Below are 23,552 nucleotides of genomic sequence, written 5' to 3'. Positions count from 1 at the left end.
GTCTTTAAGGTGCCACAGGACTCTTTGTTGCTTTTTACAGATCCAGACTAACACAGCTACCCCTCTGATACCTGACATCATGTGAGACAGTATCAAAAGCCTTACTAAAGTCAAGATATACCACATCTACCACTTCACCCCTCCCTTCCTCCATACTCCCCCTCCCCGCCCACCATCCACAAGGATTGTTACCCTGTCCAAAAAAAAAAAAAAAAAATGTCAGGTTGGTTTATGTCAGGTTGGTTTGACATGATTTCTTCTTGACAAATCCATGCTGACTGTTACTTATCACATTATTATCTAGGTGTTAGCGAATTGATTGCTTAATTATCTTTCCAAGTACTGAAGTTAAGCTGACTAGTCTGTAATTCCCCAGATTGTCTTTATTTCCCTTTTTATAGATTGGCACTAGTCCCATCGTCTGATTTCTTTCCCGTCTTCCATGATTTTTTTGAAGATAATTGCTAATGGCTCAGATATCTCTTCTGTCCGTTCCTTGGGTATTCTAGGAGGAATTTTATCAGGCCCTGGTGACTTGAAGACATCTAACTTGTCTAAGTAATTTTTAACTTGTTCTTTCCCTATTATAGCCTCTGATCCTACCTCATTTTCACTGGTATTCACTATGTTGGATGTCTAACACAGTGAGTACCAGTGAAAATGAGGTACGATCAGACATTTAGTCTGATGTCCTGCATATTGCAGGCCATTAAATTCACTGAAATTCCCTTTGTTGAGCCCAACGACTTCAGTTAAATCAAAGTGTTTCAGTCCTCAGGACAATAAATTGTGGTGTCCCACAGGCAGAGAAGAGGAGAGACTGAGGTATTGCCAATGCTCGAGGCCCCTGCAATGGCCGGCAATAGTTTAGGTGAGATGTGCCCGGATGATCCTAGCAGGCAATCTTCACCCCATGCTTCAGAGGAGATGGGGGAAAAAAATACCCAAGCTCCCATACTGAGATTCATTTGGCAAATGGTCCCATATTTTCTGTGCTGGTCTTGTACTCCTGGGGACAGTTCTTTATACCTGTGTCCAATGCTGAAAGTCCTCCCATCCAGTGAAGTTATACCAGTCTGATCGCAGAACAGGGCAAAGACAACTGCCATAAAGTTTCAACAATATAAATGTGACTACTGCTTAAGGAATGCAACTTTAGCTTAACAACGTAATTACTGTATAGTGACCATAGCTGTGCACAGGGTGAGCCAAAATTCCCCATATCTGTGCAGCATCACCTAGTCAGCCACAATAAACCGCAACCCAGACTGCATTCAAAGCTGCCAGTTATGGGCCAGCACTGTGTGTGCATGCCTTACCTAATTTAGTTCATGAGGCCATCGCAAAACTAAATAAAACCTAGAAATGTGTTCATGCATTTTGCAAGTATTATACCAAAATCTTTAATATAGTAGTAAAATTTATTATTACAGCCTTCTTTATGATTCTCAATAGGTTTTTTTATGTCTTATTTTTATTCTCCGTAGTGTTCTTATAGATCTGAATTTCCAATCAAAGCCTATCCTCAATCCACTCCAGACTAATGAAAATTGAGCAAAGGAGTAGACTTACAAGTGGATTTTTGTTTCTCATCTGTACACTGCAGAAAAGTTTGTCTGGAAGGAAATGTAGGATATTACTGATAGGTTTGGTTATTATTGCATCATATATTGTCTTTCCTATTCCTTTTTACTGGCACAAAAACAGACTAGGAAATTAAGTACTGCTAAAGGAATAAGGAGGCTGGGTTAGAGCAGCTATTTTTGAAGTAGATTTTGGTATATGTAAACTACTAGGCCAAGTTGCACAAACAAGATACTAATTTTTACTCTCAAATTTTTGCTATTTTCATATTAATTTTGCATCTGTAAAGTACCTTTCATGCTGAAGGATCTCTCAGTAGGGGGGAATTAATTATGAGGAATTCCACTGATTATGTGGAAGTAAGGAAGTATACATGCCCCTATGCATACTTAATGCCCATATGTTCCTCATCCTCTAAATAAAACCCTCCATTAAATGGAGTCTCAGTTCAGACAGCTACAACGGAGGGCATGTAGAAAACCAAAAGGAGGCATGCAGAAAACCAAAGGAGGAGCCATGGAGAGAATTTAAATGAGAGCTATGAGGGAAGAGTCTCATTAGTGTTTGAGATTGTAAACTGGAGGCAGGCAAGGAGGAGACAGGAAGATGGGGAGATCCATCCCTATAGAGTTTCAAAGTTTCAAAGCTTAGCTGGAATTTCTGGACAGATTCCACAGGGACTTCTTTCTCTGAACACTTCTGAAAAATCCAGGGATTGAAAAATCCTATGGAAACCCTTATGTGAAAATCTTCATTAATTTGGAGTTAACATTGAAGGAATCTCACTTCAGAGGGTAAAAAAAAAACCAACCAACAAACCTTTTAAAATAATATATTTTTTGCACAAAAATATTACCCTGTAAATTTTAAAGCTAAGGTTCTATTTTAATGATACGCAAACGACAAACTTTCAGAAGTAGAGACTTGCATCTAAGGCTCACCCAAGGAAACTTATGCATATGCCAGTGATACTGGCCCTCCTGCCTTACTTCCTTATCTAGACTCAGTTCCTGCATACAGAGTGCTTCAGGACTGGTCTCTTACTTGGTAATGTGTAGGTGATTCCTAAGAGGTTTATTGTAATCTGTTCTGTGTGTAATTTAAATATTGATATGGACTGACTTGATCTGTAAGGCTTAAATAGTTGTGGTTCATCACCTGCCTAAGTCAGGAGGCTGGGTTTTGCATGCATTATAATGAGACTAACGGATGCATCTGAAGAAGGATAAGGAGAGTCAATATGGAATTTTATGGAGAGTATTTTTGATGCATAAGGGTTGGTTTGAGTGTGCGCTAGAGGTGCGTGAGGCAGAAGCAGCATGGTGGGGAATAAAGTCTGGGGAAGCTGATGGAGCATTGTCAGTGGTAAACAAGAGGTTAACTTACACGATCAGTTAGCTGGAGTGGAGCAAGGCAGAGCTGTGATTGTCCATAAGGATAAAGATACTAAGCTTTGATGCAGAGCTAGAGGGGGGAGCCAGCAGAGAGATTCAAAGAGCAGGTTGACGTGGTCAGAGCAACAAGCCAAGAAGATGATTATAGCAGCAGAATTTTGGATGGACTTGGGGAAACTAAGTTTTCAGGAATCAATACATGACGGTTTTAATGGAATGGCCAGAAGGAGGACTGAATCCTGGAGAGGTCATGTAAGAAGAAGCCATGAGATTTATGCCTGGATATATGTCTCTAGAGCTAGGGCTGACTCAATGATGGCACCCAGATTATAGGCGTGAGTGACTGAGAAGAAGATATTGTTATCCATGGTGTTGAAGCAAGGGAAAGAGGAGCAACCAAGAGATCATGTTTGGCCATGTTGACTTTAATGGCATGTCTACACTTACCTCCGGAGCGATCGATCCAGCAGGGATTGATTTATCGTGTCTAGTGAAGACATGATAAATCGACCACCAAGCGCTCTCCCGTCGACTCTGGTACTCCACGGCAGTGAGAATAGCAGGCAGAGTCGACAGGAGAGCATCAGCAGTTGACCTACCTCAGTGAAGACACCACGGTAAGTAAATCTAAGTACATTGACTTCAGCTACGTTATTCATGTAGTTGAAGTTGCGTAACTTAAATTCCCCCCACCCGAGTGTAGACCAGGCCTAAGTTGATGGCTGGACATCTGTCCCTGGAGAGATTTCAGAAAGATGGATAGAGATGTGGGTTTGCATGGAGGAAAGCAGGTCTGGAATGGAGAGAGAGATTTGTGAGTCATCAGCAAAAAGACAGCCAGGAAAGTTGTGCAAGTAAATAAGATTATTTAGTGGTGTGTGATATATAGGGAGAAAAGAAAGGACAGAGCCCTGTGCAACTCATACCAAAAGTTGGAAAGAAGAAAAGGATGACCACTAACTGTATCGCTAAAGATACAATTCAGCAGGAGGAGGAGGAGAAACTGGAAAGGCTACGGGAGGATAGAAGAAGAGCATGGTTGACAGTGTCAGGGAAGAGGAAGATGGAGTACAGACTCTATGAGTTGACCTTGAAGAAGTCATTAATGACCTTGACAAGAACAATTTCAGTGGAGTGTGGAAGACAGAATTCAGACTGGGGGTTTGGGGGCTGGGGAGAGGTGGGAATGGGGTAGAACTGGAGGAAAGGAATTCCAGAGAGCAGTTGGTGATATACAAGTTTTATATTTTAGCTTTGTGCTCTATATTGAAATGTTACGGGCCAGTTAATTTAAAAAATATTGAGAAATTTTCTGACTTTGTACTAGTTGTCATGTGATCTTGTATATCCATATTGATGTTTTTATTTTAGTTACTTATGTAGAGTCTACTTGACTAGGTGATGATAAAAGAAATATTGTATTATAAAAGACCCTTTTAATTTACTGTGTGTGTGTGTTTCTGTTTCATGCTGAAGTTAATTGCTTAATGGAACTGTTTTGATGTACTACGAATATCTAATAACAATGGAAGGGCGGTGAAATGAGTACAGTACCATTCGCCTCTGCCTCACTACTGCTAAAATGTACATGTAGTCTTTGTGTGCAAGTAAGGAATTAGAAAGTAAACTGGGCGGAAAATCAATGAAAGATTATCCAGCTTTAATAGTCTTTCAGACTTTTAAAATAACATATCCAGTATACTGTACTATCTCTAATGAAAATGCCCTCTAACCTGAGGGGTAGAGTTTTAAATCAGGATAAGCTGCCCAGTAAGGCTTACTTAAAGTTTGGGATCTGATGCACAAATATATGCATTATTGTCTTCGCTCATATGAGTAGTCCTATTGGGGTCAAGCCTTGGTGTTGGGAATGTTGTGTTTTTGACACGTCCTCCCTAATGTCAAATGTGCACGAGAATTTCAGTATGATGCTCTATACCCTGTGTTAGTTCTGAGGAATGGCCATGTGTGTTCTCAAAGGAAAAACTGTTCGTTTCACATGTTCAGTGCTGTGAAGAAAATTTGGGGAGAGAATGGGGAGGAAGATTAGAATTAAAATTTAGCTGCAAAACAAAATCGAGTCTGATTCCACAATCAGATCCATGCAGCAGACCATTGTGTCCATGTGGAGTCCCATTGGGTCTTCCCACATGTAGATCCAGTTGTATAATTGAGGCCTTAGTGTGCATCACCCCCTATGTAAATATCTGGAGAAAAGATAGTAAGACACTTTCCTACTTTCTGCTCTTATCCTTCCACTAGGAACTGTTTTCTATAAGGAACAGATGTGTGTTCTGTTATACAGTGCCTGGAGTCCTATGTTGTTTCTCATGGGCAGTGGGGAGTGACTGGACTTTTTCAGTAATATTAACATTTATTTTTAATTAGAGATGTTTAAAATATTCATTTAAAAGCAGAAAACCATAATACATAGCATTAAAAGTATGCTATTGTGAATTTACAGTGGTAGTAACAGGCAAATGTTTCATGAAAAATTATTTCTGAGAAGGATCTTTTAAAAGTTTATATGGAACTAAATGTTTTTTAGAAGAGAATATTGGAGCAGACTGTGCTCATAAACACAAGGCTCCAAAGGAGGAAGGTTAAATTCCCCTCCCCCCCCCGCCTTTATAAATAAAAGAACAAAAGCACTATAGAATAAAGTTTGTTGAGATTCATTTACATTTGCATGAAAAACCTCTCAAAGAAAAATTGCAATTGCCTTGGCGTAACAGGTTGAAAATATTTTAGGCTAATTGGAGACTGTCTTTTCATAATATGTTCTCTTTGGTTGAGTTTTAATTCTGTGTAGTTGAATTTGTTTCTGCTTCTTAATTTTTATATTTTTTAACAACATATTCTGAAGAATTTAAAATACTTCTGCAGTTCTCATTACCAGTAGTGAAATTATCTTCTTGTGTTCCATTGAATGTATTCTTCCCCCCGGCTAACACACACACACACACACACACACACACACACACACAGTCAGAGCAGTCTATTATATCCTATGAATCCTTCAGAGAGTAATGAAGGCTTCAAAGTGTGTTTTTATGTAAGTTCAAGTATAATAATTTCCTTTTCGTGAATATTTTAAACACATCATCATATTTCTTGTAGTCACATATGTAAGTTCTGCAAAAATCACCTCTGCAGCCTAAATTCATTTTCTTCCCATCTCTTTTGCAAAATTTACATTTTGTCTTGCAACATGAATTAAATGTTGAGCTATTAGTCAGTCATGATACAGGTCAGAGGGATGAAAATGGAGTGGTTGCTACGTTGCCTGTTGTACAAAACATTAAGTTACAAATGCAACTCTCATTTTCCCTTGCATAAGGCACTGAGGCGTGAACTGAAGGATAAAGAGCAAACCATTCTGAATGCCGTAGACCAGGCACGAGTTTTCCTTGCCGACCAACCAATTGAGGGCCCTGAAGAACCAAGAAAAAACCTGCACTCGAAAACAGGTCAGTTACTGTTTTCTTCATATTTGGAACATGTAAAATGAATGTTGCAACATCAATAGTTAGGTCCCAGTATACATTTTATAGCTCATTATTTATGTAGCCTTCTAGAACTTCTAAAGCAATTGAGCATTTCACATCCTTTAAATTGATCAAGTATAACCATCATTGCTTTGTAAATATCCAGTGTTCAATGATGGAAGGAGGAAATGTAGAAATAAATTAAAGAAAGCTATATTTTATATTAAAAACATTTTGAGGAGGCACATCTGGAACTTTTCAGCTTTCATTATAAACTCAAAATATGGATAACATCAGTGCAATTTTGTAAATTCTTGCTTCAATAACAAAGTTATGCACCTGAAATATGATTGTGAAGAATATTGGAACATAAGCCATTATCTGTATATATTACTCTTTTTGTAAAATATTAACCAAATTAGATTCTGGAATTGCCTGATGAATAATGCAACACATCTGTTCTAGATCAGTAGTCTTTTAACTCTTAGCGACTGCAAGAGTTGACTCATATTTAGCTATTTTCAGGAACCTGAGAAAAAGTAGTAAGTCTATTCATAATTGCTCAAAAGAAAAAAAATATAATAATTGTATAAGTACATAAAGTAAGTATAATGTAGCTGTAGAGTAAATTCATAATTGTATCTCTTCTGTTATCATGAAATCTTACTGCTGAAAATTGCATGGTAATTGTACTAGAAATAAACTAGTAATTTAAATTATTATGGAGTAATCTGCAGAAATCTGAATTACCGTGCAGATGCATTTCATTTAGTACTCTATATAATTTGCAAAGTCATTATATGATTATTTCTGTCCTGTGTTAATATTCATTCTCCTGATTTCATACATCCTGTAGAGCCTTCTTGACTACTTTTCAACTTAATGTTAATTAAAAACAATTAATGTTATAGCAATCTGACATTACTTTTGTGTAATTTTCTACCACAGAGTTTTTTATTTTCCTCGTTTCTGATTCCCTTTTTTGGCTTTGCATTGCATAGTTTAACCTGCTGGTTAAAACAAATGAACTTACTTCTTGGTTGTTGTATTAGATCTTATCTCCTGCTATTTTGAAAAATCAAGAGTATGTTATGCAAAATTTGGTAGTTTTGCATCTTATTTGATATGTTGTAGATATAATAAATGTGCTGTTTGGCCAACATTGCATGAAGTATCATGAAGATGAAAATAATATATTCTGATTTTAGCTTTGCTCATTCAGCCAGTCATGACCTCAGCAAATTTTATAACTTACATCTCAAAATGTGTAAAAGCACCCAAATCAATCTGTGCCAAATCATAACACACTACTAGTGCAAAGCGTTTTTTATTCAGCAATATTTGTCAGGACTTGATTTTTGTAAGCTGGTCAGTATTGAATGAAAACACGAGAGTGATTTTTAGCTGACGATACATATGTTAAATTCTTGCAGTGCAATGTTATGAAAACATAGTATCTTGTAATATTCAAAAGGTGGTGGGGACAGACTAAGAAGGTGGGTGACCATGGTAAACTGCCAAATGATAATTGGCAGGCAGGTGTTCTGTGAGTGTTTTATGAATATCTCCTGTCCACATTGCATATTGCAAAAACAGTACCTTACTGTACATAGATTCATAGAGTGAGAGTCCAGAAAGGGACCATTTCTTCGTTTAACTTGACCTCCGGTATGTCATAGACAATTTGATTCTCCCAGGTTACCCCTGTATGGAGACCAATAACTTGTGTTCGGCTAAAACATATCTTCCAGAAAGCCACCCAGTCTTGATGTGAAGACATGAAGTGGTGGATTCTCCATCTCTTGCCTTGGGAGTTTATTCCCCTGCTTAATCACCCTCACTTAAATTTCTGCCTTATTTCTAATTTGAATTTGTCTGGCTTCAGTTTCCAGACACCGTTTTTTGTTATGGCTGTCTCCATTTTATTAAAGATGCAAATAATCCCATTGATTAAAGTACTATTCTACAGGGGTAGGTGTGGCAGAATCTGGCCTTTAGATCATAGTTTTCTTGGTGCAGTGACTTTCTTTCAGTGTATGCTTTTCTAGCACAATGATATCTAGAAGTAGATTGAAGCCTCTAGGCTTATACAGATAATAACAAAATAAGAGTTAGAATTTTCATCTTTCTTAATGAGAACATGTCTGGTAACCCGCATCTTGCACTGGGGGCAACACCAGATGTTTCAGAGTAAGGAGGAAAAAAAACCCTCTACCCAAAACACACAATTCTAATGCATCATAGCCAATTCTGCAAGGATATACCTGGGATTGCACTGGGATAAATACCCTCATGGTCTGTGCAATATCTACATGCAGTGAAATGAGAATTCCAGAGTAATGCAAAATGACGACGAACTAATTCTAATATGAGACCAATTCAGTGTCTTAAGTAAACAGTAAAGTACTTGGTAATCTCACTGATCTTTCTACACCTGAAAATACACAATAACTACTCAATTAACTATATTTCAAGAATATGCCATAGATGCTGATAGTATTTTAAAATAGATCCTGTCAGACTTTTTCCTTTCAGACATTGTCTTTGAAGCGTGTTCTGTTACTCTTTTATGAAAGGCACTTTACAAAGATGAGTTGAATTAAGCGTTTAAAACAGAACTTGATAAATTCATGGAGGTTAAGTCCGTTAATGGCTATTAGCCATAATGGGTAAGGAATTGTGTCCCTAGACTCTGTCTGTCAGAGGGTGGAGATGGATGGCAGGAGACAGATCACTTGATCATTACCTATTAGGTTCCCTCCCTCTGGGGCACCTGGCCTTGGCCACTGTCGGTAGACAGGATACTGGGCTAGCTGGACCTTTGGTCTGACCCATTATGGCCGTTCTTATGTTCTTATACTATAATTTAGTTTTTGTATTAGATTATTTAGCCTGATATTAGCTAATTTATGCTCAGTTTTATGTAGAATGTAATTTCTGTCCAGGCATAAAGTATTCAACAGTATCTTAGGGCTTGTCTGCAATAGAACACTCAGGCCAGCTAAGCTGAATCAACTAAAGAGGAGCATTTAAAGCATGTTAGTTAATCCCCATTAAAGCCATGTAGACACTTTTGAAGTAAATTAAGGTAAACTGAATTAATGGCAATTTCATTCTGTATGAGTATGTCCACACAAGGATTTAATAAGGTTTAACTAATGCAGTGTGAATTCATACCCTTAGTAGAGCCAAACTGACTTTCCTCTGTTCCTGTGTAAACAAGACCTCAGACTGCAATATAGTAAGGGTGTATGGAACATATGGAAAGGTGATGAGGAAATGCATGTGAAATAACAATATGAGTAACTTGCTAGGCTTGTGGCTTAGATGAGGACCGAACCTGCACAAGACTGAGGTTATGCTGGTAGAGGTGAGAAATTGGTGGAGAAGATACCAGCTACCTAGTTGGAAAAGTTTCCGTTTCATTGTTACTCAGGTGCACAGCCTGTTGGTTCCAGAACTAGTTCTGAGCATTAGGTATAGTGGCAGTGGTCAATACTGTTTCTTATTTCTGACACCAACAAAAGGGTTGTGTCCACTCATTTACACGTGGACCTCGCCACAGTATCCACACCTTTTTCAGCACAAGATTTGATTATGACAGTGCACTTTATGTGGGACTGTACTTTAAAACCACTCTGAAACTTGCTGGCTGAAAGTATGCAGGGGGTCGGTTTAAGATGTACAGGTCTGTTGCATCTTACGCGCATTTAACATGCACGATTTCTGCTTTACGCGGTCAGCAAAAACAAAAACAAAAATGAGAAAAATAACAATTTTAATACTGTACCTGTAGTGCAGGCGATTTTGCCCGCCATTCAACTCAGTGTAATTCTGACTATGCGTGGTTTTCGCTTTACGCGCTAACCGCGGAACGGAACCCCCGCGTAAGATGAGACTCGCCTGTATTCTTTATAGGAACCACCTCAATACCAGTGCTCCAACTTCTTTCCTGGCTTCTATTTGTTTCCAGATCCAATTTAAGATTTTTCATATACAGCCTTCAGCGGATTGGGTCCTAGTTACTTCAGTGACTGTCTCTATCCTTTTGTAGTACTACGATAGTTGAAATTGTCCAAGGCTCATGGTCTAATACCCTGTGGCTTAAGTGCAAGGAGAACAGAAATGGGGAATTCTCTGCACTGGGTCCACATCTGAGAAAGTCACTTCCCTTTTCAGTTCATGAGAGCCTGATTCCGTTAACCTTACAGCCACCTAAGCGCAAGGCCTGTTTGCTCCTTTGCACTTTTTGTGGAAGGGAAGGAATATGTTGTTTGAGGGTATTGTGCAAAATCTGGAGGTGAGCCCACTCTAATCAGTGTGGGGTTTGCTCAAAGAAAAGACACTATAAAATGTTTTATTGTTGGGTGATACATTGTAAGAGGGAGTATAATACCTGCTCATGCATTACAAGATACCTTATATTAACTCCATTGCTGCATTACATATAATAAGATCTTGTTATATGCCCTACGATAACAAGTACATTAACTTAGGTTATGACATTAGCTCTGATGTTGTTCCCTTTGAGCGTGTTGGCCTTATGTTGCAACTGTGCAGTAACTGGCACTTCTGAACACTGAACCTCCATAATCCAGGAAATTTTCTTTTTGAGTTCTTTCTTATCCCATCTGTTTTTTCTTATGATTTCATCTTCATCTCCCTAGGGATCACATCATCACAAAAGAACAAGCCCTTTTCTTGCTTTTTAACGTCTAGCTTCTAAATACGGTATACTGATAAACCACCATGCTAGCTGCTAGATTTTATAAATCAACAAGATAAGGGCCCTATGAAAATGTTTATATTTTTAGCTTTGTTGTCACTTGTCCATGATGTACAGTAAGAAAATTTAGAGGAGTATAATTAACTGCTTGCAGACATTTAGATCAAGAACATAGCTCCAATTAGTTTCTCAGATCCAAGAATTATTAGTGAAGTTACGGGCCATGAAAAACACAGACAAACAGAATATTATTTTGTTTCCCTTGGGTTCTTAACTGCAGATCAGATCAGCCATATGACCACCTTGATATGGTAAGCGTTCCTGTCCTTAAAATGAAGTGTACTATAAAATAAAGTCCTGGCAGATCAGGATGATACAGCAAAATTGCGAACATTCCCAGAAGTCTTCAGTCATATCAATGTGCTTTGCTAGTGTAGAAGCTGGTTAAAGTGATCAAATCCCCACTTAAAGTGAGCAATTACTTAGTAGCAAAGGTTATTTTAATGGACACATCACTTCAAATTAATTTAATGTTCACCATCTGTTCTACCTTTAAATTATACATGCAAAAATATATCATAGTTGCGTCAGAACAATATTATATATCAGTAATTTACGTGCGTATTCTTTAGTTATTCTAGCAAGCATCTGGCATGTGTTCATGTTTCATACATAAATGAAGGGGAACCTCTTTTTTTTCTTTTCCTGCTGCCCAATGCAATGAGATAAATTCCCTGATGTAATATTTTTATCCATAGCAAGGAAAAATCAATAAAGAACTTAAGTTTTTAAAAACTTTGCTTGGCATTTTGTCTGATGGGTGGGAATTGAACTGGTGCCTGCAACACCTATTTCTGCCAAAGTACCAGTCCAGCTAGTAACCATACACCTACCAAGATACTGAACCAGCCGGTTGTTAGAAGGCCTGAAAAGTCACTCCCTTCAATCTCTCCCTATATTACAATTTCTGATCTCATCCATCTTTGTCTTTTCTGAAAGTTTCTGTGGAAGAGTGGAGACGTACTAAGATTACAACATTATAACTATGGAGAAGGGATATTTAGCCAGACTTATGGGTCACCAGTTCAAGTTCAGTCCATGGTGGTAAAACCCAACATTTTTTACTATATGTTGGCTCTTTGGTGTCCTAGGTGAAGTGGTTTCAAACTCACTAGTGGACAGGTGTGTGACAGATCAACAAGCACAACAAGTGGCCAGGGACATAAACACCCTCTTTCCCTCTCCAGAGGTGACATTGGAATCCTGCACATGGCCAAAGAGGAGATTTTAAAACAGAATTTTGGGCAGCTGGAGTAAGAGAAGTGAGATTGAACCTGAGGACATAATAGTTATTTTTAGTGTTGTAATGTCGCAGCAAACAGACCAATTTGTTTACCAGAACAACCCCAGAATGTTCCCAGAGCAGTATTGACTCTTACAATATGTACACTGTGCCATGGATACACTAAGAGATGTTACCCAAAAATCCTACCGGTGCCATCAACAGCACCAACGGGAACCTTAAGATCTATCTGTACTACAATTAGAAACCCAGGGCTCAGCCGTGCCAACTGACTTGGTCTCATGAGGCTCGGGCTAAGTGTCTCTTTGATTGTGGTGTAGACAGTTGGGCTCAGGCTGCAGATCAAGCTCAGAGACCCTCCCACCTCACAGGGCCCTAAAACCCAGGCTCCAGCCCGAGTCTGAATGTGGTGTCTACACCACAATTAAAGAGCCCCTTAGCCCAAGTCACCTGGCCCGGGCCAGTTGCTGGCATTTAAGTGCAGTGTAGATATACTTTTAGTGATCATGTTTAATTGACAGATGCTTGTAAAGACTCCAGAAGCCACCAGAGTTGTGTCTGTACTAGGTCTCCCACTGCTGCTTCTAATAATGCAGCCGATTAACAGGGTGATTGATGAGAAGGCTTGTGATCATAAGCTTTTTATTTTATTCCCCTTTTAACATACCAGTGAGGTGTCTTTAGTGGATGGATAGCTGTCTCCTCCACCATCCTCCGGGAACTGCCAGGCATGACCTCTGCGCCACTAAAATCATAGATGGTGTTTGGTGGGGGAACATTAGGCCCTCACACCGTTCACCCCCAGTACATCAGGAAGCAGAACCACATACTAGGCTGCCCAGAATCAGCACCATAGCAGAGGGGTTCCTCTATCGTGCCTCTTTTCTCTAGAGGAATGTCTCCTTCATCAGGGACTGCAGGAAGTGAGGGGTGGCTTAGAGATGCTACCCCAGCTCTTTATCACCCAAGGTTTCCTCTTACACAGTGGAGAGTGATCAGGGAGCCAGTTAAAGTTGGCTTTTCAGCCGCTCAACATTGATGAGAGAGTTGGGCCCTACACTTCCATTAATTTACTTCCATTTTGCAAAAATATTGTGGCCTGATTTGAGGTCACAACGCTCTTGCAAAATGGAAGCAATTTTTGGTTTAAAAAAAAAAAAAAAGTTGAGTATCTTGTGCTGGTAACATGTGTATGTGTTCTCACATGCTCTCTCCTCTGCATCACATGACTCTTCTTGGCCTACAGGAGAGGTGGAACACCTGTCAAAGTCTGTGCACAAAGGAATGCTGCAGCGCACCTGAAGTGCTGCTGCTCTGTAGGGGCGAAGCACTCTGCCTCTACACTCCTTCCATTGTGCTTGGGAGCCAAGGGACTGTCCCATGAAATTAATCACTTACTAGGTTGGCCCATATATTTTTAAATTTTAAATAATTTTATAGTGCAAATAATAAAAAGGATAAATAGTTATTTTTTCTGAATTTCCCTTTTAAAAATAGAAAAGCTTAGGAATAAGTGTTAATATGCTTTTCTGACAAGCTCAAAAATAGTTTTGCTGTGTGTGAGTTTTCAGCTTAATCTCTAATAGAGAAACGCTCTTTTTCCTGTTGTAGTACAGTTATCTTTCTGATTTACCTGTTGGTGTGTTAATGCAATGGCTGCTGAAGAAGAAAAGTTCTGTGTGTCTTGGAATCTTGTCTCCCTCACCAACAGAAGTTGGTCTAATAAAAGATATTACCTCACCCACTTTCTCTCTCAAATACCCTGCGACCGACACGGGTTCAGCTACACTGTATTTAATATTAAGGGGACACGTGTAATACTAGCATCCCTCTTCTTTCCCTTTATTGATGTCTTTATACTGGTCTTCCCAGAAATATCCACTATATACAAACTCACACTTCAGCTATTCAGTGTTCTTTGCTCCTAGTAATTCATTCATCTGCAGATTAAAAGTAATTTGTCTTTTATCCTGCAGCCATTTTCCTCATTCTTTATCATTTTTTAATTTTCTTTGATTTCAAGAACCTTCAGTGTTAATCGGAGAAAAACCAAAGGGTTAAGATGAAAATGATCAACTATCTTTCTCCCCCCCCAACTATATGCACAGTAGGTGTATGAATTATGAGGAACTAGTGGCATGCCGTGTTATGCCTGCATGGATGGCTGCTTTGAATTTGCCTAATTGCTACATTTTGTGGTACCCAGTTGCTTCTTATTATCTAAACTTCTTGTTCCTGTAGTACTTTTCGTTGTAAGCAAGTTTTCTGCCAGGGTTATTAGACGGTCGAAGAATACTTTTCATTGGAGTGATGCTAAAGACACAATTTTGTGATGACAATACTGTTGGATTCTTCCGATTATGAGCTTGACAGTACTCCCATTATGCCTGTTTAAATGCTCTGAAAGTGCTCATAATGATGACAGTGTCATTTGCACCCATCACTTTCTGCTGCAAAGACTCACTGAACTGTGGAAGAGAGAACATGTTCTGTATAATTGGAGGAATGAACATTAAATCAGCTCCAGTTCTTCTATGCTGTTTAAAGAGTATAGTAAAGGTAAGGGAAAATAAATTTAACTATGGCTAGGCAGAGAGACCACTAGCTGCTGTCAGGCCCTAAAATGAGCACTTTTTCTATAGATTGAGGAATGAACAAAAATAAGTGCTTAAAAAACCAAGAACTGGTGGAACTAGGAACAGCTTAAGTTATCTAAAATCAATTTGTAAACAAGCAACACACTGTTCATACATAATATTTTCCTTTTTATATATTGTCCACTCCTTGAAATCTGTTTGCTTAGTGTTCTAAACCTCAGTTGTAAAAGTTCACATCCCATTGCAGTTTACTTCCACTAGACATTGAGAATTTTTTTTGCTATTTTCGTCACTTTGTGACAAAAGACACTTATTGAAATGAAGCAGTTGCAACCAGAGCAGTGGATTTTTTTTCTCTCCCTGATTCCAAGGTCAGTTAATATTTTTCCTCTCTGGTAACCAGATGGTCTGATTATAGAGCTTTTCTTACTTTCTGAGCAGCTGCTGAAGTGGAGATAATGTAATAAGTACCATAAAAAAGAGACTGATCAATCAGAAGATTTCATACTAAGTGAAGACAAAAAAAAGCAACAGCTAGTTTATGGTGTTTTTGTCAAAGTATAAAGGAGTTGTGTATCTCTGTGCCAGCTTGTTTAATGATGGACTGATGAAAAGATTTCCTAACCCAAGGAAAATTGTCACTGTTAAATCATCTTTTGTGAAATCAGGTCTACAGTTCTATACTATTCAACCAAAGTCACTGCAAATGTGTTCTCTGCTTTAAAAAATAAGAGGTTTCTTGTTAACAACAATGGCAAACATAGTTATGCAAGATGAATTTGTCTCTTAAGTGAATAGAAGTTAAATGATTTTACCCTCCTAAAACTAATTATCTTGCTTTATTTCCATAGTAAATGTCTTTTTTTAAAGCAAGTTGATAAGCACCCCCAAGGTATCTATAAAGTTAAATAAAACAATCTCTACACATTAATACAATTAGTATTTTTTCAAATAAAATGCAGTAGTCATGTTTGCACAATGATAGTGAACTAACAAATAATTTTCACATGCCTTTCAACAGCTTCAAGAGAATGTTTCTATTTTTATTTCTGTTCAGTTCTGATTATTATGCCACACCTGTCACCATGGACTCTAGGTGCCTTCCACACAGTAAGGGATGTGACTAACATCTGTCACAGGTGCTTCTGTTTGGTGTTAGCTAGCAGGACAAACCAAGTAAAAGAATCTTCCTCCTTCTCTTCCCCAACACTTGCCATGGCCACCATCTTCTCAGGGTCACCTTATTAGAGTGTTTTTCCCCCCCTTTCAGTGTAGAATACTTTTCTGATTTCTGTACCCAATACTGTCATCAAGTGCTGTCATACTTGCTTTCCAATCAGGTTGGAGAATGAGGCCTTTCTTGAGCTTACTGTCAATACCGATCAGCCAACAGCTCTCAGAGAGATTTCCCATTCTTCCAGAGTTGAAGCTAGCTAGCTGGTGGCTTGTGTAGTTTAAATTACAGTGGAACCCCGCTATAACACGATCATTGGGGTCCAAAAAATTCAATCGCAGTAAGTGTGGGGTCGTGTTATAGCGGGGTTCCACTGTACTTGTGTTCAGCTTCCGCGCCCTGGCTAGAGAGGGCGTGGGGGGGGGAGAGAGAGAAAGGGGGCGGCCAGGGCTTCCTTCAGCTGGGGCACTGGCCACTCGCACTCGGCCCCTCCTGCAGCCAAGGCCGGCAGGGCCCGATTCCTGGGGCGGCACTTGGGATTGCCGGCTGGGGGACGGGGTCCGTGTGGCTGGCCGCGCTCCGGCCGGAGGTCCCGCCGGGGTCGCGGGGCTGGCCGCGCTCCGGCCGGAGGTCCCGCCGGGGTCGCGGGGCTGGCCGCGCTCCGGCCGGAGGTCCCGCCGGGGTCGCGGGGCTGGCCGCGCTCCGGCCGGAGGTCCCGCCGGGGTCGCGGGGCTGGCTGCGCTCCGGACGGAGGTCCCGCCGGGGTCGTGGGGCTGGCTGCGCTCCGGACGGGAGAGCGGAGCCGTAGGGCTGGCCGCGCTCCGGCTGGTACTCTGGCCAGGGGAGCAGGGCCCCCGAAGACTACCGCCGCCGGCCTGCCGCGTCGACTGCGCCACTCTGCAGCCCGCTCCCAGCAGGGCACTTCCCTCCTCCGCGCTGCCGCCCCCTACATCGTTCCGTGGAGGGAAGGACACGGGCTGGAGCCAGCCCTGCTGTGGACAGAGATGAGAACCCCAGGGGCAGGCTGGGGCTGCAGGGAGAGTTGTTCCTGCTGCAGCCGCTGGGGCATGGATCCCAAACACCCTGCGCCTGCCAGACTCGCCCCGTGCCTGCTGCAGCCGCCGGGGCCAGACTCGCTCCACGTTATAAACGAATTCGCGTTATCATGGGGCGTGTTATAGCGGGGTTCCAGTGTATCACTAGCCACCTGACCAAGATAATTAAGTCCCTGTATCTGATCACCATTTTATGCAGAGATGCCAGATTATCTCTTATTTAGTTTTTAAATCCTCCAAAAAGGATCATTCTCTTTTATCATAAACAATTTAGTTTTTAACAGTATTGAATTTCCAAAATAAAACCTGCAATAGATACTGTACAGAAAAGTAACTATTTGCAAGTGGAAATGGAAAGCATTTATTACATTTTGTTTTTTATCGCAGCATCAGTATATTTGGTACACAAGAAATTAATTTGAAATAGTCCCAGGACTTTACAATCAGTAAATTGACTTTGACACTGGATGATTTTAGTCAATTCAGATTATTTTAGAAAAGCTCATTGCGGTTTTAAACTCTTAACATGAATAATTCCCAAATGAATTAAAATGAAAACTCCATTGCTATCCCCAAGTAGTCAAATCCTCTGTTATTGTCCTTCCTATATAATTTATTACTTTAAATTTTGTCTAAAATCTTTTAAATGAGAGTTCTCTCTCTCCCCTTTGCAGAAATCTGTTGCAAAGGCTGGGTTAAAAGGTCATCTCAAAACTGAGTGTAATGTACAAGGTAAACTGTGTTGCAGAATCCTGTGGTGGTGGTGATCAGGTGGCAGGGTAGAGTCTGAGATTTTCATGTTAACTATAGCAAATAAAATTGTACCAAAAAAGCAAACAAACCCAGAACAACATTGAATATTTGCCTCTCATATGTTTCCAAGTTGTTCTTAACATCCCTATTCATAATTCCTTTCAAAGCATCTCTCGGATGATCTCCAGCTTTCCTCCATTCCCAAATATTGGGTCTTCTTCATGCCTAGGTTACCAGTGCCTGGGACTCTACATACAATTTATTCCTCATAGCCTGTTGACTAGTCATATCTACCTATGCAGCCCCAGCTTTCTGTCACAAGTGTCCCTGGAAGTCCACTCCATAAACATCCTTGGTATCACCAAGTGTGGTCAGCATCTGGATCAGTTATGGCTCTGCAGGCTAAAATGTACACAGATGGAAGTTTCCCTTAATAGTTTGTGGCATTCTGGGAATTGCTTGGAATATTTCCCTGAAACATTTGGTAAGCGTGAGTGCTCAAAACTTCCTTCTACCTTTTTCTCAGGCTTTCTCCAAAACAGTTTTTCATTTTCCAGAGTTTTTTTCCCCCAGTTCTAGAACTCAAACATGCTCTGAAATTGACAGTCATAGATTCAAAGACCAGAAAGGACTACTGTGATCATCTAGTTTGACCTCCTGTATAGTACAGTCCATGGAATTTACCAAAAATTCCCGGAATATATCTTTTAGAAAAACATCTAATCTTGTTTTAAAAATGGTCAGTGATGGAGAATCCACCACCACCCTTGGTAAATTGGTCTAATGGTTAATTAGCCTCTGTGACATACCCAGGGTACAATCTGGGCTAGTGAGTAGCTGTCATCCCTGCCCTTTAGTCTGAAGTGCTTTGCTGGTATTATCTCCATTCCTGGACTGCTCACAAACAGCCTCCAGCATATAAGTCACTCCCAGTTATGTCTGTGTGGATTTGCAACCTGCCAGTCACACTCAGGCTTTTACCAACCTGAATTATACTGCAGGGTGACTCCAGCACACTCCCAGTCCCCAATTTTTCCTCAGAAATGTATGTCTTGTACTTCCCAGCTCATATAAAGTCCATCGTTTTATTAATAGAAATGATCTGCACAAATCCTGTTATCCCAAACACACTGGTTTAGATAAAAACAATAAAACAAGTTTAACAACTACAAAGTAATAGATTTTAAGTAAATACAAGTAATGAAGCATAAAAGTCAGAAATAGTTACAAGAAAAATAAATTTAATACACAACTAGTGCCTAACTTAACAAACTATGTTAAATTCAATGCAAAGTTTTTCTCACCACAAGTTCTTAACAGGATTACTGGCCAAACTTTTTAGGCCAGGACCCATAAGATTGGCCATACTGGGTCAGACCAATGGTCTATTTAGCCCATTAATAGTGTCCTGTTTGCCAACAGTGGCCAATGCTAGGTGCTTCAGAGAAATGAATAGAACAGGCAATCAAGCAATCCGTCCAGTACCTGTGTAATGGCAGTGCCCTCCCTCTGCTGCAGTGATTAGATGGATAGAGAGACACAGGAGGAAGAGGGGCTCTTGTGGCATCTCCTTTTTACAGTCCTCCTCCTCCTTTGAGAGGCATTTCCAGATGAGATTCAGGAGACAAAAAGTCTGCGTGGACAGGAACCCCATGCTGTTTCTTTGCTAAAATGCAAATTCTCGCCCACACCCCCTTTCCTGCCAAAGAATGGCACTTTAGTAGGTAATGGCCCATTGACCTTGTTTAGACCTGGCTGAGGCGTCAGCTTGCCCTTTGTCTGAGGAACTGGTTTGGCCACTCCCTAGAATTGGAAAATGTTTAAGTAACACCACACAGTGAAATCTTATAACTTTTACATTTAATGTTACCACACATAATTTACCAAGATGATAATGGTCAGAAAATTATAGTTTTCAAATGATACCTCACAAGGGATACTTTGTACAAACATTATTACAATAGTGTACAAGGGATGAATACAGGGGTACAGTCTGTCACACTCTTTCTGTTAAAAATTTACACCTTCTTTCCAGTCTACATATTAGCCTTTGGCTCCGCTGTTATACATGTTCTGTTAAATTTTTTTTGCTCACTTCCTTGTTTGGTTTACATAGTCAGCAATAAAATTTCTTGCAAGCTGCTTTGCAGTTTCCAACAAGGCTTTGTCATGGCATTTTATTAAAAAAAAAAAAAATGGGAAAACGGGTTTTCATGAAACGTAAAGTACTTCTGCCTTCAGCTGTCATCAAATAGACTCTGATGGTATTTCCATTCTTGTGTGTACCAAAAGAAGAAGGGCAGGGGCTCACAATAAATAAATAAGTTTTTCAAACTTCACACAATGGGCTAATAGCAATTCTTTTTTTAATTTAAACCAGGTCCTTCCATCCACACTTACCCGTAGTTAAGGATGTCTGATTTTCTCAGCTAAAATATGAATAGTACAAACCTGAATATTTTTACAAGTTCCTTTTGTTAATTATCCCCAGCAAGGTTGCAGTGTTAGAGACCAGGGGTTAACAAACTGATTAGTATTCACCTTCATTAGAAGCATATTAATAGCATATATTTTTGCCATCACGATAATATACTTTTGACTATAACATTATGTCCTCCAAAGAAGGAAAAACTTGTTCCCTTTGTTTCTTTTTTACAGCTGGCTGATTGATAAGCCAAGTCAGTTATAAGGATATTTTTAATGGCTACCCACCACTAGATGGAAGGTTATTTGACTCATTTGATCTCTTCCAATAAAAATGCTGCTTTCATCTTTTTTCATTAATGTCATTCTTATATTTATAGACAACATTCACTTTTAATGGTTAAAACTGCATAAATGAAATATTCCTAAAATGCTGCTGCTTTTCTGTACATAGAAATGAGTGTAATACCATTTAGATTATTTTTATGTGCATGCAACATAAGAACGGCCGTACCGGGTCAGACCAAAGGTCCATCTAGCCCAGTATCCTGTCTACCGACAGTGGCCAAGGCCAGGTGCCCCAGAGGGAGTGGACCTAACAGGCAATGATCAAGTGATCTCTCTCCTGCCATCCATCTCCACCCTCTGACAAACAGAGGCTAGGAACACCATTCCTTACCCATCCTGGCTAATAGCCATTAATGGACTTAACCACCATGAATTTATCCAGTTCTCTTTTAAAGGCTGTTATAGTCCTAGCCTTCACAACCTCCTCAGGTAAGGAGTTCCACAAGTTGGCTGTGCGCTGCATGAAGAAGAACTTCCTTGTATTTGTTTTAAACCTGCTGCCTATTAATTTCATTTGATGACCCCTAGTTCTTGTATTATGGGAATAAGTAAATAACTTTTCCTTATCCATTTTCTCCACATCACTCATGATTTTATATACCTCTATCATATCCCCCCCCTTAGTCTCCTCTTTTCCAAGCTGAAGAGTCCTAGCCTCTTTAATCTCTCCTCATGGGACCCATTCCAAACCCCTAATCATTTTAGTTGCCCTTTTCTGAACCTTTTCTAGTGCCAGTATATCTTTTTTGAGATGAGGAGACCACATCTGTACACAGTATTCGAGATGAGGGCGTACCATCGATTTATATAAGGGCAATAATATAGTCTCAGTCTTATTCTCTGTCCCCTTTTTAATGTTCCCTAACATCCTCTTTGCTTTTTTGACTGCCTCTGCACACTGCGTGGATGACTCCAAGATCTTTTTCCTGACTTGTTGTAGCTAAATTAGCTCCCATCATATTGTATGTATAGTGTGTGTGTGTGTGTGTTGGTTTATGCACCATAAGTTTCTTCTGCTGTTCCAAGTATTTCTGTGTCTGCAGAAATTGTGTTTGTGTAAGGGGGGGGGGGGTGTCTATTGCATGAAAGGAGCCCTCTGGGAGTTACTATATTTGTTTCAGTCACTGTGACAGCAACATTCCCTCATAAGAAATAGGCTGGATGAAGCTGTTTCCAGAGCTCATTGAAGCCACTCTGAGTGCCAAAAGGTCTTGCTTGAGTGTGAAATGGAGCTTTCCCTTCTGTTTACAAGATGAGTGGACTCTCGGTCCCTGTTCTAGAAAATGAGAGCCATTGCTCAGTCCCAAGTCTGGAACTCCTGTATGTCAGCACATCATGCTGCTAGTAGACCACCATTCTTCTTTGAGTGATTTCTCATGTGTATTCCACACTAGGTATATGTGCTCGCCATGTGCACTGGTGCCAGAAGTTTTCCCCCTAGCAACCCCGGGAGTGGCGCCTCCATGGCGCGGTATAAGGGGCGCTGTACGCTCCCCCCACCCTCAGTTCCTTTTTCTGCCAGTGAAGGTGCTTCGGAACTGCTCTGCTCCAGCTTTGCTGTAGCTCGTTCCCAAAACTGCTTGTTCGTTCAGTGTATGGTACCTGTAGTTAGTTAGTTGAATTAGTTTAGTTTAGCTAGAGCGCCCAGGCTGGGACATGCCCCGTGCCCTGGGTTTTAAGTTGTGCGACACTTGTAGGCGATCTATGCCAGTGAGTGATCCACACGCGGACTGTTTACGCTGTTTGGGGGAAACACATCTCAGCAATCACTGCAAGATTTGCAAGTCGTTTAAGCCTCGGATCAAGAGAGAAAGGGACATTAGGCTCAGGGCTATTCTGAGGGAGTTGGCGCTGACCCCGGCTACAGCGCGCCGCTCCAAGTCGGCACTGGGCACCGCAGTGTCAGTGCATGGTGACCCTTCGGCACAATGGACTAGTCAGCGCCGCTCCCTGTCCACGAGGCACGTCAAAAAGGCTAGGAAGAAGCCTTCTTAGCCGTGGCACCAGAGTATACCTGTTGGGCCATCATCGATCCCCACCGGCCTCTAGGCCTCTGACTCAAGTCCAGCGGAGTAGCCAGGCCCATTCGTAGCAGGCCTCCCCAGATGTCCAGATGCCCTTCACACTGGAGGCCCTGCTGGCGGCCCGGGATGTTATGTCCATGCCGGTACCAGGAGCACCGCCGATGTTGGCCCCGCACTCCAGAGGCAAGTCGCCGCTGGGATCTCCGCGTCACTTCACCTCATGGCATGGCTCAAGGGTTAGGTAGGGAGGAAAGGACATGCTCGGAAGGGGTTCAGCGTGTCCTCCTAGAAAGCAGGCGGCCCTCCATGCGTCGAGCCTACTTGGCAAAGTGGTCTAGATTTTTCAGATGGGCGGATGAGCGGGGCGGTTCCCTGGTGGCTACCCCGATCCAGCTTATTCTGGACTACCTCCTTCACCTTATAGCCCAGGGCCTGGTGCCCTCATCAATCAAGGTGTACCTGGCAGCCATATCGGCCTTTCATCTGCCGATGCAGGGCCACACGGTATTCTCCCATGCTATGGCTAGCCGAGTCCTTAAGGGGTTGGATCATCTCTTCCCGTATGTTAGGCCCCCAGTCCCGCAGTGGGACCTAAACCTGGTGTTGGCCCATCTCACAGGGTCCCCGTTTGAACTGCTAGCCCTGTGCCCCTGGTAACACCTCTCGTGGAAGGTGGCCTTCC

At 41.0% G+C, this 23,552-nt stretch overlaps 1 protein-coding gene across 1 annotated transcript in view; it reads left to right on the top strand.

Annotated features, from left to right (window-relative positions):
• UTRN (utrophin) overlaps positions 1-23,552 on the top strand; it is a 501,770-nt gene that overhangs the window by 354,529 nt on the left and 123,689 nt on the right. The window contains exon 54 of the mRNA XM_034766878.1: positions 6,319-6,448. Coding sequence (XP_034622769.1) covers positions 6,319-6,448 — 130 coding nt within the window. The remainder of the gene's footprint in view (positions 1-6,318; positions 6,449-23,552) is intronic.

The sequence above is a fragment of the Trachemys scripta genome, chromosome 3, assembly GCF_013100865.1.
Source record: "Trachemys scripta elegans isolate TJP31775 chromosome 3, CAS_Tse_1.0, whole genome shotgun sequence".
Classification (NCBI taxonomy): domain Eukaryota; kingdom Metazoa; phylum Chordata; order Testudines; family Emydidae; genus Trachemys; species Trachemys scripta.
The sequence above is the reverse complement of the archived record's forward strand: the minus strand, read 5'-3'. Positions and strand labels throughout refer to the sequence as shown.